Consider the following 15,026-nt stretch of genomic DNA (forward strand, 5'->3'; position numbering starts at 1 on the left):
CAGTAGAAAGGAATTTCACTTGCTTCTGCACGGACTGCAAGATGGTAACAAAACACCTTCTGGGACCGGAAGTCCAGGGCTCCGTGAAGTCCCACGTACTGCAGCTACAGTAAGATCCACAGTAAACGGTCTCCCCCGCGGAATTCTGGGAAATGTAGTCCAGGAAACCGGGTAGTCGCAGGCACTTCCGGCCCAGGACAACGCGGCAGCCATCTTTTCCCTGCTTAGGGAGATTCAGGTCGGATATTCATGACCCTTTCAAACATTCCCGAAACTCTCGTAGGGTCAGCATTTATGGACATTTCCTTTGGGAAGAAAGAGGAGGAGCGGCTAAAAGCGGAGGTTTGAGGGCCGAGGGTGGTGATGTGCGTCCCCCTAGGCGGAGCTTCTTGCCGTTTGGGACGTCCCCGGGATGGGGTGGGCTCAGGTCTTGCTTCTCGGGGTTTGAGGGTCTTCCCGGCTTTATGCACCGCTCGCCCGACCCCCTAACTTGTGAGCTTGCCCTGCCACTTCTTGCGGTACCACACAGGGTGTGTTACTTAACCCCTCTGAGCCGCCGTTGCTGTTTTGCGAAAGGGAAATAAAAGGAACGTGTTGCTAATACAGTGTTGAGGAAAAAAACAGATAGTACAAGTAAAAGGTTTACAATTGCCCGACATGTTGATTGTTCTTATTAATGCTGCCATAATTCTCTCAGAAACACCCGGTGAGAGTCTATGAGCCAGGAAGCTGAATCGTCCTGAACTCTTGGTCCTTTTGAGTGCCTCTTCTTGTGTCGAATTATAGGGCATGGAATCACAATCCTGGTATTTCACAACCTCCTTTCCTTCCCCAGCTCTGTCTCAAAAAGCACTGAACGGAGGAAGAGGCAACAGAGCCCCCGGTGAGTAGGACTTGGCATTCTCCTACATAACGTATTCATATAAGTTGTAGAACGTGCGGTGCATGAGCAATGATTTTAACTAAGCCGTGATCACTCAGTTCCATTCTGAAAGCTTTATACAGATGAACATATTGAGAGCCCCATAGTGGCTCTCTGAAGTGGTACTGGTATTTTCTCTGCTTTAAAGATGGGGAGATGGAAACGGGAAACACAACCTGTTGGCCCAAGCCCACCTAGAGAGTAGGAGGCAGAGCAGGGGTTGGAACCTAGGCAGTCTCAGTCCAGCATCTGATTTTATTAATCTCTTTGTTATATTCTCGTTGAGCGTGGGGAACTGGCTAGAATCATTTGAAAGTAGGTTGGGAAATGACTGTGGGGACCTTGAGAACAAGGTTTAGGCTATTTCTTGAGTTTTTAAAATAGTTTTCTCAACTGGGTCATTTGTTTTATTTTTTGTCTTTGGTCCTTTTCTTTAGGTCCCCACCAGCGGCATTTGGAGGTTCCCAGGCTAGGGGTCCAGTCGGAACTGTAGCTGCTGGCCTATGCCACAGCTACAGCAGCGCCAGATCCTTAACCCACTGAGCGAGGCCAGAGATCGAACCCACAACCTCATGGTTCCTAGTCAGAATCGTTTCTGCTGCACCATGATGGGAACTCCTGGGTCATTTATTTTATTTCAAGGTGGCACAGTGGTTAACGAATCCGACTAGGAACCATGAGGTTGCGGGTTCAGTCCCTGCCCTTGCTCAGTGGGTTAAAGATCTGGCATTGCCGTGAGCTGTGGTGTAGGTTGCAGATGTGGCTCGGCGGATCCGGCGTTGCTGTGGCTCTGTCATAGGCCGGTGGCTACAGCTCTGATTCGACCCCTAGCCTGGGAACCTCCATATGCCATGGGAGCGGCCCAAGAAATAGCAAAAAGACCAAAAAAAAAAAAAATTTACATTATGGAAGTAACATAAGATTATGGAAAATGAAGCTATGTATAGATATGTTGAAAAATTTGTTACTCATAGTTTTAGGATGTAAAGGTAACAATAGTAAATATTTTTGTGCCCTTTTGTAGTTACTCTCTGTGTATATTTCTGTTTATTGGAGGCTGTTTTCTTTAGCACTGATGTTACTCTGCAGTGCTACTCAAACTGCGGTTCACAAACCAGTGGCCTTGGCATCACTTGGGTAGAGCTGCCCTGCCTCAAGCCCCATTCAAGACCTTCTGACTTGGAATTTCTGCATATGGGACCCAGGAGTCTGCATTCCAACAAAATCCTGCAGTCATTCTTGTGCACATGAAAATTCACGCCTAGGAAAGAGTCTTGTATGGAAACTGAAGCCTAGGAAGTTGACCCTGCCAGATGTCACAGATAAACCTGAGCTGGATACACTAGAGCCCTACTCAGTCCAAAGATTTTATTTCCCCACTAATAATTGTCAGCTGTTAGGGTTCCCTGCAAAATCTTGATTTGAGCAGAAGGGGCAGCTGGCAAGTAACAAGTCAAATGGAGGGAATCAGAAATTGTGAAGTTGGATTTTCCCAGGCTTTGGGGAGTGGGTTCATTGCCATCATTTATACCAGAAGATTTGTACCTAAAGTAGGAAAGTCAATCAGTAGTTACCATTAGTTAATCCTGGGTATTTTTGCTATAATCATCATCATTAGAACTGGTGCTATTAGTTTTTAGGGTTTTTTTTTTTGTCTTTTCTAGGGCTGCTCCCACGGCATATGGAGGTTTCCAGGCTAGGGATCTAATTGGAGCTGTAGTTGCCGGCCTACACCACAGCTCACAGCAACGCCAGGTCCTTAACCCACTGAGCAAGGCCAGGGACCAAACCCACAACCTCATGGTTCCTAGTTGGATTCGTTAACCACTGTGCCACAGTGGGAACTCCAGTGCTATTAGTTTTGTTATTACTCTGTTTCCTAAACTTTTTATTTTCATAAAAATAATATGAACTAATATAAAAATAATTTTATTTATTTTCTGTATTTTTTGTCTTTTTAGGGCCACACTTGCAGCATATGGAGGTTCCCAGGTTAGGGAACCTACACCACAGCTTATGGCAATGCAGGATCTATAACCCACTGAGTGAGGCCAGGGTTTGAACCCAAAACCTCATCGTTCCTAGTTGGATTCGTTTTTGCTGTGCCACGACGGGAACTCCAAAATAATTTTAAACTTACAAAGAAAAGTTGCAAAAATTGGATAAAGAATTTTCATGTATTCTTTACACAGAGATATCAATTATTTTTTTGAGTGTTTGCTGTTTGGTTTTTTTTTTTTTGTTTTTTTTTTGTTTTTTTTTTGTTTGTCTTTTTAGGGCTGAACTTGCAACATATGGAGGTTCCTAGACTAGGGGTCGAATTAGAGCTGTAGCTGCTGGCCTACGCCATGGCCACAGCAACGTCAGAGCCAAGCCTCGTCTTCGACCTATACCACAGCTCATGGCAATGCCAGATCCTTAACCAGGATCCTTAACGCAGGATCGAGGCCAGGGCTCCAACCTGCGTCTTCATGGATGCTAGTCAGATTTGTTTCCACTGAGCCACAATAGGAACGCCCCAGTTTGCTCATTTGTAACCAGCCAGAAACCACCAGGAACACTCCTGTATTCAAAGAGCTAAGTTTGTTTTGGCTTATTGAAGCAAGGAAGCCCAGACACCACAGGGTGTCTTTGTAAGAGGCAATCAGGTGGAGCTGCTTTTAGGGTTTTGGCTTGTGTTAGCTGAGTTGGGGAGGTTTTTAGGCAGTGAGGGTTTGTTCTGATTTGGATGCTGTCAAGAAGCAGACATAATTTGATGACTGACTGTTGTCATAATTTGTATCTAGTAGGTGGGAGAAACAAAATCAGACTGAAGTTGTTACTGTTCATGAAGTCGTCACTCATGTTTCCCGTTTGGGGGGGTGGATTGTTTGGTTATTTTAGTCATTGTAGAGTGTCTGTGTTATGGAGCAGCTTGTCTTTTTCTTGTTCAGTACTGTGCTTGTTGATAAGTTGAAAACACCAGGCTCTAGCTGTTGCTGCTATTAGCTGTCAGTGCTATCCAGTTTTTCTCTTTCACAGTTTTATTACGCCTATATGTTGTTTGTTGGCAGAGCCATTTGAGAGCAAGCTGGATCGATCAAAAGGAGATTAATGACATTGATAACACACTGTTATCTAATCCACAATCCATACTTAATTTTTTTCAGTTTTTCCTAACAAAGTCTTCGAGAGCCAGTTTTCTTTCCTAGTTCTGGGCCCAGTCCAGTTTATGCATTGTACTCAGTTTTTGTTTCATTAGTCTCCTTTCATCTAAAATGATTCATTAGGCTTTTTCTTTTTGGCTCTTGATATTTTTGAAGAGTATTGGCAAATTATGTTGTGGCAGATCCCTCTTTTTTGGTTTATCCAAGATTTGTTCATGATTAGATTCAGGCTGTGCATTATCAGCAGAGATGCCACAGAAGTGGCGAGGCAGCCTTCTCAGGGCATCGTATGACACAAACGTCCGTTTGTGGATTTGTCTCAATTGGTGGTCTCAACTCTGTTTCCTTGGTTAAGGTGTCTGCCAGGTTACTGTTTTTCCTTTTGCAGTTAATATTTTGAGGCTATATGGCTATCTTATTCCTCACCAAACTTTCACCAATTTTTAGCATCCATTGATGATTTTCCAACCATCTTTCGTTCTACAGTTATTCGTTTGCATTCCACCATAGGGGGAGCTTTCTCTTCTCGTCTATTTCTGAAACATTCCTTTATTTATAACAATACATTTGTAACTCAGATTCCCTTCTTTTTTATTTAAAATAAGTATGAATTGTCAAGCTTTGTTGTTGCTGAACCTTGGTTTTTATTAGTTTCCTTCACTGCACTGCATACTTGTCAAAAGAATTCTTCCAGGGAGTTCCATAGTGGCTCAGCAGAAATGAACCCGATTAGTATCCATGTGGATGTGGGTTTGATTCCTGGTTTTGCTTAGTGGCTTAAGGATCCGGTCTTTCCTCGAGCTGTGGTGTAGGTTGCAGACACGGCTGGGATCTAGCGTTGCTGTGGCTGTGATGTAGGCCAGCAGCTGTAGCTCCAATTCAACGGCTAGACTGGGAACTTCCATATGCTGCACTTGAGGCCCTTAAACAAACAAACAAAAAACAGTTCTTCCTGCTTAAACAGAAACAACATGTTTTTATACTGTTTGTAAAAATTTGTGTCAATTTCAGTATTGTTGAGGCAACAAAATTATTAGGAAGACAGAGATTTTCAGAAGTCTAAAGACTCATGTGACAGACCAGCAAGCTATGACATCCACGGATCTTACAGTGTTCTGTTGGTAGAAATCACATTTATAAGGATGATTTCAAACTATAAAATATCATCTGCTTTACTACAGTTTCTAAGAAATAAGAAACCCTGAGGGTCTTCTCAGAGCTAGCTTTCTGCCTTAAAACAGTCTCATGAGGTGGGTACCATTGTTCTCCCCCCAACTCTGCCAATGACTGAATTGAGACAAACAGACGTCAATAATTTGCTCAAGATGACACTGCTAGTGAGTGGCATAGCCAGGATTTCATCCAGGGCATGTTAACTCCAAAGCTTACTCTTACTTACGTAGTTTACACCTCCCAAGAGTAAGCTTCCTATGGAAGCTGCAGGAACACTGTGTTGGGGCCACTGTCTGTGTTGGGCACATTGTTCCTTGAACAGCTACTGAGAGGGGTGACAGGGGTCTGGTATCCACTCCAGGCTCTGCTCATTAAGCGGGTTCAGCTGTGGCCACCCTGGAGGCCTGGGTGCTTTGCCAGTTCACAGTGAGCATCATGTGGGTTAAGGACAGTGTCCATTAACTTCCTTCTCCTTTCCCAGTTGGTATTCTTAGGACCCTGCATTTATTCCCAGAAGGAGAGGAAATGAGCACATTCAAGGTGAGTAGCGTTTGCCTTTCTTGCCGTTAAAAACATCATTTTCATATTCAGAGATTGAACCCAAGTTTTTCTCTTTCACAGAGTTAGGACATATGAGGACCTGTTGAGTGTGCCATGTACTTTTTTTTTTTTTTTTAATCCCTGTTACGTTTAATTGGTTTTGATTTTTTTCTTTTTTCTTTATTTTATTTTTCTTTTTTTCTTTCTTTTTGCTCTTTAGGGCTGCACTCGCGGCATATGGAGGTTCCCAAGCTAGGGGTCAAATCGGAGCTACAGCTGCCAGCGTACACCACAGCCACAGCAACGCAGGATCCAAGCTGCGTCTGTAAGCTACACCACAGCTCACAGCAGTGCCAGATCCTTAACCCACTGAGCAAGGCCAAGGATCAAACCCACCACCTCATGATTCCTAGTTGGATTCATTTCTGCTGCACCATGATGGGAACTCCTCTTTTTTCTTTTTTTTTATATGATGACTTCTTTATTTTTTGTTTATTTTCCATCTTTTTTAGAGCCACACCCAAGGCATATGGAAGTTCTTAGGCAAGGGGTTGAATCAGAGCTACAACCTACACCACAGCTCATGGCAACGCCAGATCTTTAACCCACTCAGCGAGACCAGGAATCTAACCTGCATCCTCACAGAGACAATGTGGAGTCCTTAACCTGCTGAGCTACAATGGGAATTCCTTGTTTTTCTTTTATTTCATCATTTTTTATTTCACAAGTAAAAGAAATTAATGGAAATGAAGACCAGCTCCCACTTTACTACTTCCCAGCTTATAAATCAGCTACTTTTATATTTCCTTGATCTCTTCACCATATGTATTCATAGCTCCGTGTTTGTATTTGTAACATAAATACAATTAAAATTGTTTTTCATTTAATACTACATAACATTCCCTTCTAATTGCTTTATCATGTTCCCACAAACCTGTGTATCTATTTTTTTAAACTATTCTTTATTCGTAGACATTCAGTTTAGAACTTTCATTATTTTAGTAGCACCTCAATGACAATGTTGCTGATTTAACAAAGAAATCCATTCTGAGAAATATTGCCCCTTTCGCCCTTAATATACGAGGTATTCAGAATTGAAGAGATATGTTTTATATGTGGCACCGTGGATGTTTTTGATAGAATATCCAAATAGGGCACAGCACAGCAGGATCAAACTGCTGCTTCACACAGAAGAAAAAAGATGTGTAGTTAGGGTCTTTCTAGACCAGAGCTAGATCCTGTGTTCCCCATGCCTGAGTCAGACCCTGTGTGTATTCATTTACTGATTTATTCGTTTGTTTGCTTTTCTGTCATGTATTTTTTTTCTAGTCAAAGTAATACATGACCTCAGTTTAAAAAGTCCAGTGGTACTTAAAGCATTTGTCACCTCATTGACACCTCAGGATAAAGAGGTGCTTGGTTTCATCTTTGTTTTATTTATTTTTTTTAATTTTTATAATTTTTTGGTCTTTTTGCCTTTTTTCTAGGGCTGCTTCTGTGGCATATGGAGGTTCCCAGGCTAGGGGTCGAATTGTGCCACAGCCGCAGCACCGCAGGATCTGAGCCACGTCTGCGACCTACACCACAGCTCACGGCAACGCGGGATCCTTAACCCACTAAGCAAGGCCAGGGACCGAACCCGCAACTTCATGGTTCCTAGTCGGATTCGTTAACCACTGCACCAAGATGGGAACTCCCATCTTTGTTTTAAATATAAAGAAAAAGGGTTGTGAAGAATGAGGAACCAGCTCAAGTTCATCCAGAAAGCCAAGGATGTGAAGTCAAAGGACTGCATTCAAGCAAAAGTCAGAGACAAGAAGAAAGAGTTTTCATTCAGAGACCTGGCAGCCTTGGTTAGTTTCCACATATAATGTTGTTCATTCTCATCTGGTTCCCATCTCAGTGAGAAGGCAGGTGCCATCAAACACTGCCAGGACTAAATTGGTAAATGTTTCTGGGGCACTTGGCAATAATAATTAAAAAGTGAAACTTTTTGAAGTTCCCTCGTGTCGTAGTGGTTAAGGATCTGGCGTTGTCACTGATGTTGCTTGGATTTGAGCCCTGGCCTGGGAACTTCCATATGCCACTGGTGCAGCCCCCCAAAAAAGGTAATACCTTTTTAGTTCAAGATTCAACAGTTAGAATTCTATGGAGTTTACTGAGAGCACCAGGTAAACACACAAAGCTTTCTCCTCTATGCCCGCACTTCTGCTGAGGCTGTGTGGCATTGGCAGGGTGCAAGGTGGGGGCTGGGAATTCTACAGAATGAATTTGAACCAGAGCACCTTCCCACTTATCCTCCTCACCTCAGTGCTGACTCTTTTCCACTTTCCATGAGTGTAAGGTTGTGGTGATATTGTTTGTTGTAGGAGGCAGTGACCTTCAAGGATGTGGCTGTGGCCTTCACTGAGGAGGAGCTTGGGCTGCTGGACTCTGCCCAGAGGAAGCTGTACCAGGAAGTGATGGTAGAAAACTTCAGGAACCTGGTCTCCGTGGGTGAGGACAGCCTTTCTCTGAAGTGTCTTTGTGACCTTGGCATTTCAAGGCTTTAAAGATCTTGAAATGGTTCCCTTAGTTTGGGGCCCAGACTTTTCTAATTCCTATGGGCACAGGAGGATGTTTCTGGTCTTTCTAAACAATATGTCTCAGGTCTTTTTCATTTGTGTTTCACAAAAGAACTGTAAATAGCATACTGCTGTACCTGATCTGTTCTTTTTCACTTTCCACTCCTGTCCCATTGGTAGATTATAAAGCCATGTTTATTGAGCCCTGTATGTGATATGTATATATTTTTTCTTTTTCTGGCTGTCCCGAGGCATATGGAGTTCCCAGACTATGAATCAGATCCGAGCCGCAGTTGCAACCTACACTGCAGCTCTGGCGGTGCTGGATCCTTAACCCACTGTGCTGAGCTGGGGATCAAACCTGTGTCCCCATGTTCCAGAAATGCCACCAATCCTATTGCTCCACAGTGGGAACTCCCTGTGTGTAATCTTTAATGAAATAAAATAGTATAGAAAATATCGCTTCTTAGGAAGAGTAGAACACATTGCAGCAGAAACTCTGGCTCATTGCATGAGTAGTGTGAGAGCCAGCGGGAATAGATTTAATGAAAACTGACATTGGTTAGAAACTAGGTCATTCAGCCTTCACTTAAGTAATACATATATCTACATATGAATCTGGGTCGTTAAACAAATGCTATTTCTTCAGTGGATCATGGTACAAAGTTTGAAAAACACTGCTTTCAATGTCTTTATAGGGCCGTACCTGCAGCATATGGAAGTTTCCAGGCTAGGGGTTGAATCTGAGCTGGAGTTGCTGGCCTATGCCACAGCCACAGCAATGCCAGATCTGAGCCACATCTGTGACCTGCACTGCAACTTGAGGCAATGCCAGATCCTTTACCCACTGAGCAAAACCAGGGATCAAACCCAAATCCTCACAGATACTTCATCAGGTCCTTAATCTGCTGAGCCATGGTGGGACCTCCTCCTCTCAATGTCTTGAATATGCGTTGGGACTCAAATTTTAACTTGTGGCTTTACGAATCCTCAGGACATCAACCCTTCAAACGAGATACATCATGTAAAGAAAAAAGAGAAGCTTTGGATGATGAATTTAGCAACCCAGGTAGAAATTTAGATAAGAACCAAATGATTATGAGTTCTTGTGGATAACTCTCCATCTTTTTTGCTTGTCATAGTCCCTCTGCTGTCCATCACCTGGTCCAAACTGGAAATCTCTTTCCCGGGTAATTGCACGGTCTTTGTGCTCGTCGCCTGCTCCCACCTTTCTCCTCTTACAGTCTGTTCCTAAAGTGGCAGTCAGAATGATTTTTAAGTCAGGTTATGTCAGTTATTTGTTCAAAATTCTCTTGTGGCTTATTTTACCTAGAATAAAAGCCACTTAAGGTGGCTTTTAGAGTCCTCTACAGTCTGCCATTCGTCTCCCATTACCTTTCTGGGTACATCTATTGACCTCCCTCTTGCTGTCTTTTCCATCTACATCGTTCCTCCTGCTGTTTATCAGACCTGCAAAGGATGCTTCTGCCCTGTAGCCCTTTTCTCGTCCTTCTTTTGGCCTGGAATATTCTCTCAGCTATAATCCTCCAGGCCTCTTCACTTCCTTCAGGTCACTCACTTTGAAGATTGTGAGAGGATTGTCCTCTGACCACCCTATGGAAAATAAAGTCCACTCTTTCTTACTTCCTCTTCCCTGCCTTACTTTGTTTTGTATCTATGCACTGATCATCACTCTTGTATATTTTTGTTCACTTGTTTCTCACCTCTCCCTCCTCACCAGAGGGTAATCCAGGAGTGGAGGAATTTTGTCTGTTATGTTCATTGCTCATTGTCCTCAGTGCTTAGAATAATGTTGGTATATGGCAGGGACTCTGTAAATATTTGCTAAATCCATGTTTGTGTTAATGGATAGAGCTATAGCAAGTAGGTGATAAACTAATCAACATGAATAAGGGTTTTTTTTTTTTTTTGGTCTTCAAATCAATTCCTAGCCTAACTAATTTCTCAGGTGCCCATGGTGTGTGTATGTGTGCGTTTGCCTTTCTGTACAAGTTTGCCCTCTTCAGCTTGTACAGACACATGTATAGAACCTGTTATTATAACCAAGCTGATTAAAATGCTTTCTCTGTGGTTTTTCTGGAACTGTTAGTAGCAGAGCATATTCATTTGAGGAGGAAATATTTTTTTGAATGAGGATTCTTATGATCACTTCTAAAGTATCTCTCCCACAGAAGGAAAAAAAATTTTTTTTTTTTTTTTTTAATGGCCAAGCCTGCAGCATGCAGAGGTTCCAGGCCAGGGATTGAATCCACACCACAGCTATGACAATGCCAGATCCTTAAACACTAGGCCACCGGGGAGCTCCAGGAAAAAAAATCTATTTCCTTATCCTTATATCAGGGAGAAAAGGTCTCAGAATATAGCCAGCTGAAGAGTTAGCCTTTCCCCATCTTGGGGGTGGGGGGCGGGCGGGAAATGGCGGAGTCATGCCTATGGCACGTGAAAGTCCCTGGGCCAGGTATGGAATCCAAGCTTCAGCTTTGGCAGTGCTGGAACCTTAACCCACTGGGTCAGGCTGGGGATCAAACCCACACCTCAGCAGCAACCTGAGCTGCTGGAGAGACGTTGAATCCTTACCCCACTGTGCTGCAGTAAGGACTCCTGTATGGGTCACTTTAGAAGACATTTCGGTAATATCACCTTCGCTGCTTGTGATGACTGTGTGTGTGAGGTAACTGATGGTTTCTAGTCTGTTTCTTTAAAATACTTATAATAAACTATGGAATTTATTCCCAGATCACTAATAAACTGGATTTTTCACGTGGAAATCATTCTTGTTAAAGGCCAATGTATTCCATGTCCAAAAATTTTCCATGCTATTTTCAAAGAGATAGCATTTTCCCCTGGCCTCTAAATTTTGACTCCTACTTGGGGTTAGAAAATGTATTAGAGAGGTAGTACAAGTGCCTCAGAAGGGTCCACTGCATAGGTCTTCGTGCCTTTCTTTCACCCCAGCTGATTCTTAGCACCTTTGGTTTTCTCCTCAGCATCAAGTCCCTTTATGTCCCACCGCTTCTGATGCATCCTTTCAATTTCTCAGAAAACCGTTCTTTCTAGTCTTTTTCCTTTTTCAGATACTGTGCTTGTAAAAGCTCTTCTGCTTCTCTGACTTGGTTCTAACTTAAACTGGAAATCAGAATTATGGAGAATCCTAGAAATCAAACTGGGATTCATCTGTGCATGTATTTCTTTTTTTTCTTTTTTTTTTTTCTCTTTTTTTTGGTCTTTTTGTCATTTTAGGGCCACACCAGCAGCATATGGAGGTTCCCAGGCTAGAGGTCTAATCAGAGCTACAACCACCAGCCTACACCACAGCCACAGCAATGCCAAATCCAAGCCATGTCTGCAACCTACATCACAGCTCACGGCAACACCAGATCCTTAACCCACTGAGCGAGTCCAGGGATTGAACCCGCAACCTCATGGTTCCTAGTCAGATTCGTTTCCACTGCGCCATGATGGGAATTCCATGTGCGTGTATTTCTTGAGCCCTGATTAATTGCCAGGCACTGTTAAAGCTGTGAGCATAACACATTGCTTGTCTTTATTGATACTGCATTGTGGTTGGAATGACACGTAGTTTTTGAAAACGATTTAAATAGTTATGTCGTGGAGTTCCCTGGTGGCTCAGTGGGTAGAGGATCCAGCATTGCCACTGTTATGGCTCTGATTACTGCTATAGCCTGGCCCTTGGTCACAGTTAGTAGGTAGAATAAAGAAGTAAATGGTATCTCAGATGGAGGTAATTTTAAGTGAGTTTCATTAATGCTAACTATTTGGGGGTTTAGTGAACCATCTCTTGGTTTCTGTCAGTATATAAACCAGGGAACTTCATTTTTGTTGAAAAAGATAAGCCAGACCATCCTCAGGTTCATTACAGTCTCGTACTGTGTCTTACGTGTAAAATCTTGAATCTTTGAATAAGCTTTTATTTGTCTACTTCTCTGAATTCTCTGTCCTTATAGGAGAAAACAGTCAAAATCAAAGTGAGTTGAGGGCCATTCAAGACAGAGGATCCCATGAAGAGCTTTCCTGTTGGCAAATCTGGCAACAGATTGCAGATGACTTAACCAGATGTCAAGACTCCATGATAAATAGTTGTCAGTTCCACAAACTAACAGGTGATTCCCCCTGCCAGGTTGGGGCAGGATTATCTATTCATATTTCTGGAGATGAGAACTGTATATTAAGTGAGAAAATGAATGGTCCCAGTGGTATTGAAAATCCAGAGTTTGCAACTTTGGGAGTCCAGAATTCTTGGAGGAAAACTTCCTTGACTGAGTCACAGAATTATCACTATAGACACAAGCCCATTTCCATGAAAAATAAGCTATATCAGTGTAAAGAGGATTTTGAAAACATCAATTGGATTTCACATCACCTTGATGGTCATCGAGAACACAAAAGTGAAAACTCTTATAACCATGATGATTATGGAAAAGACAGCATAAGGCTTTCAGCGTTTCAGAATAGTATGATTCACACAGAACAAAAACCTTACCAGTGTGATAAATGTAAAAAAACCTTCACCAGTCTCTCCACCTTTGGTCTTCACGAGCAATTACACTCAAAAGAGAAGACGCACATGTGTAGTGAGTGTGGAAAAGGCTTCTGTTATAGCTCAGTTCTTCATATTCATCAGAGAGTTCATATGGGAGAAAAACGCAGTAAATGTGATGAGTGTGGGAAGGAGTTCACTCAGAGCTCACATCTGCAAACTCATCAGAAAGTCCACACCATAAAGAAACCATTCAAATGTGAGGAATGTGGGAAAGGCTTCAGTCGTAGATCAGCACTTTCTGTTCATTGTAAAGTCCACACGGGAGAGAAACCTTATACCTGTGAGGAGTGTGGGAGGGCCTTCAGTCAGGCCTCTCACCTTCAGGACCATCACAGAGTCCACACAGGGGAGAAACCATTCAAATGTGATGCATGTGGTAAGAGCTTCAGTCGGAATTCACATCTTCAGTCCCATCAGAGAGTCCATACAGGAGAGAAACCATACAAATGTGAGGAGTGTGGGAGAGGCTTCATTTGTAGCTCAAATCTGTACATTCATCAGAGGGTCCACACAGGAGAAAAACCCTACAAGTGTGAGGAATGTGGTAAAGGCTTTAGTCGACCTTCAAGTCTTCAGGCCCATCAGGGGATCCACACTGGTGAGAAGTCATACCTATGTAATGTGTGTGGCAAAGGTTTTACTCTGAGTTCAAACCTTCAGGCACATCAAAGAGTTCACACAGGAGAGAAACCATACAAGTGTGATGAGTGTGGGAAGAGTTTCAGGAGGAACTCTCATTATCAAGTTCATCTGGTTGTCCATACAGGAGAGAAACCCTACAAATGTGAGGTATGTGGGAAGGGCTTCAGTCAGAGTTCATATCTTCAAATCCATCAGAAAGCCCACAGCATAGAGAAACCTTACAAGTGTGAGGAGTGTGGGCAGGGCTTCAATCAGAGTTCACGACTTCAGATCCATCAGCTGATCCACACTGGCGAGAAACCATACAAATGCGAAGACTGTGGAAAGGGGTTCAGTCGTAGAGCAGACCTTAAAATTCACTGCAGAATCCACACGGGAGAGAAACCCTATAATTGTGAGGAGTGTGGGAAAGTGTTCCGGCAGGCCTCAAATCTTCTGGCACATCAGAGAGTCCACAGTGGAGAAAAACCATTCAAATGTGAAGAGTGTGGGAAAAGCTTCGGTCGGAGTTCACACCTGCAAGCCCATCAAAAAGTCCACACTGGAGAAAAGCCATATAAATGTGAGGAGTGTGGGAAGGGCTTCAAGTGGAGCTTGAACCTCGACATGCATCAGAGGGTTCATACAGGAGAAAAACCGTATAAATGTGGGGAGTGTGGGAAGCATTTCAGTCAGGCCTCAAGTCTTCAGCTTCACCAGAGCGTCCACACTGGAGAGAAGCCATACAGATGTGATGTGTGTGGGAAAGTCTTCAGTCGGTCTTCACAACTACAGTCTCATCAGAGAGTTCACACAGGAGAGAAACCTTACAAGTGTGAGACATGTGGTAAGAGCTTCAGTTGGCGCTCAAACCTAACAATTCATTACAGAATCCATGCTGGTGATAAATCCTATAAAACTGGTAGAGGCGGTAAGACCATCAGTTCACACAGGAACAAAATTCTATAAAATGATTTAAAAAACCACCTCAAGTGTCATGTGGATTCTTCCAGTAATCAAATTTTTTAAAAAATCATTTATTTCATTAAAGTCAGTGTTTCAGCCATAGTTCAACATGTCCAAATAGTCAGGAGGCCACACGGCAGAGAATTCTTGTGATATAGTTAGGGCTTCAGCTTGAACTTTGACCCTTATTAAATATTACTGAGGAGAGAGGCCTTAGTATAAGTTTTGTTAGGCCTATGATGGACATGCCAAAATTAATGCCCCTTAGAATGTAAGCTCCCTAAATGTAGAGGCGCTTGTTCTGAATCTACATAGTCTTAACATTGCCAAATACTTTGTGGGTGCCCAATATTTGTTAATGAGAAATTTGGGAAGAAATTATATTGCAGTCACCTCCAAAATTTCATAAAAATTTGTTTTCAGAACGAGTAATGTAAATGTGGCCTTAAAATTAATTCAGGAAGACACAGAGTTTAAGTGTTTAATGAGAAATCCACCATCTGTAATATTAA

The 15,026-nt window shown here is 42.8% G+C and overlaps 1 protein-coding gene across 1 annotated transcript; it reads left to right on the forward strand.

Annotated features, from left to right (window-relative positions):
- Positions 1-204: 204 nt before the first annotated feature.
- LOC100737582 (uncharacterized) lies at positions 205-14,522 on the forward strand. The gene is given in 7 exon segments (XM_084961006.1): positions 205-342; positions 787-883; positions 5,723-5,781; positions 8,151-8,277; positions 9,340-9,414; positions 12,332-14,491; positions 14,494-14,522. Coding segments are annotated over 7 exon segments (2,640 nt in total). The 5' UTR covers positions 205-249.
- The last annotated feature ends 504 nt before the right edge of the window (positions 14,523-15,026 follow it).

Source organism: Sus scrofa, chromosome 6 (genome assembly GCF_054392235.1).
Source record: "Sus scrofa isolate SSC_HxYL_T2T_F1_AM1 chromosome 6, Sscrofa_HxYL_maternal_Yorkshire_Landrace_v2.0, whole genome shotgun sequence".
NCBI classification, from domain to species: domain Eukaryota; kingdom Metazoa; phylum Chordata; class Mammalia; order Artiodactyla; family Suidae; genus Sus; species Sus scrofa.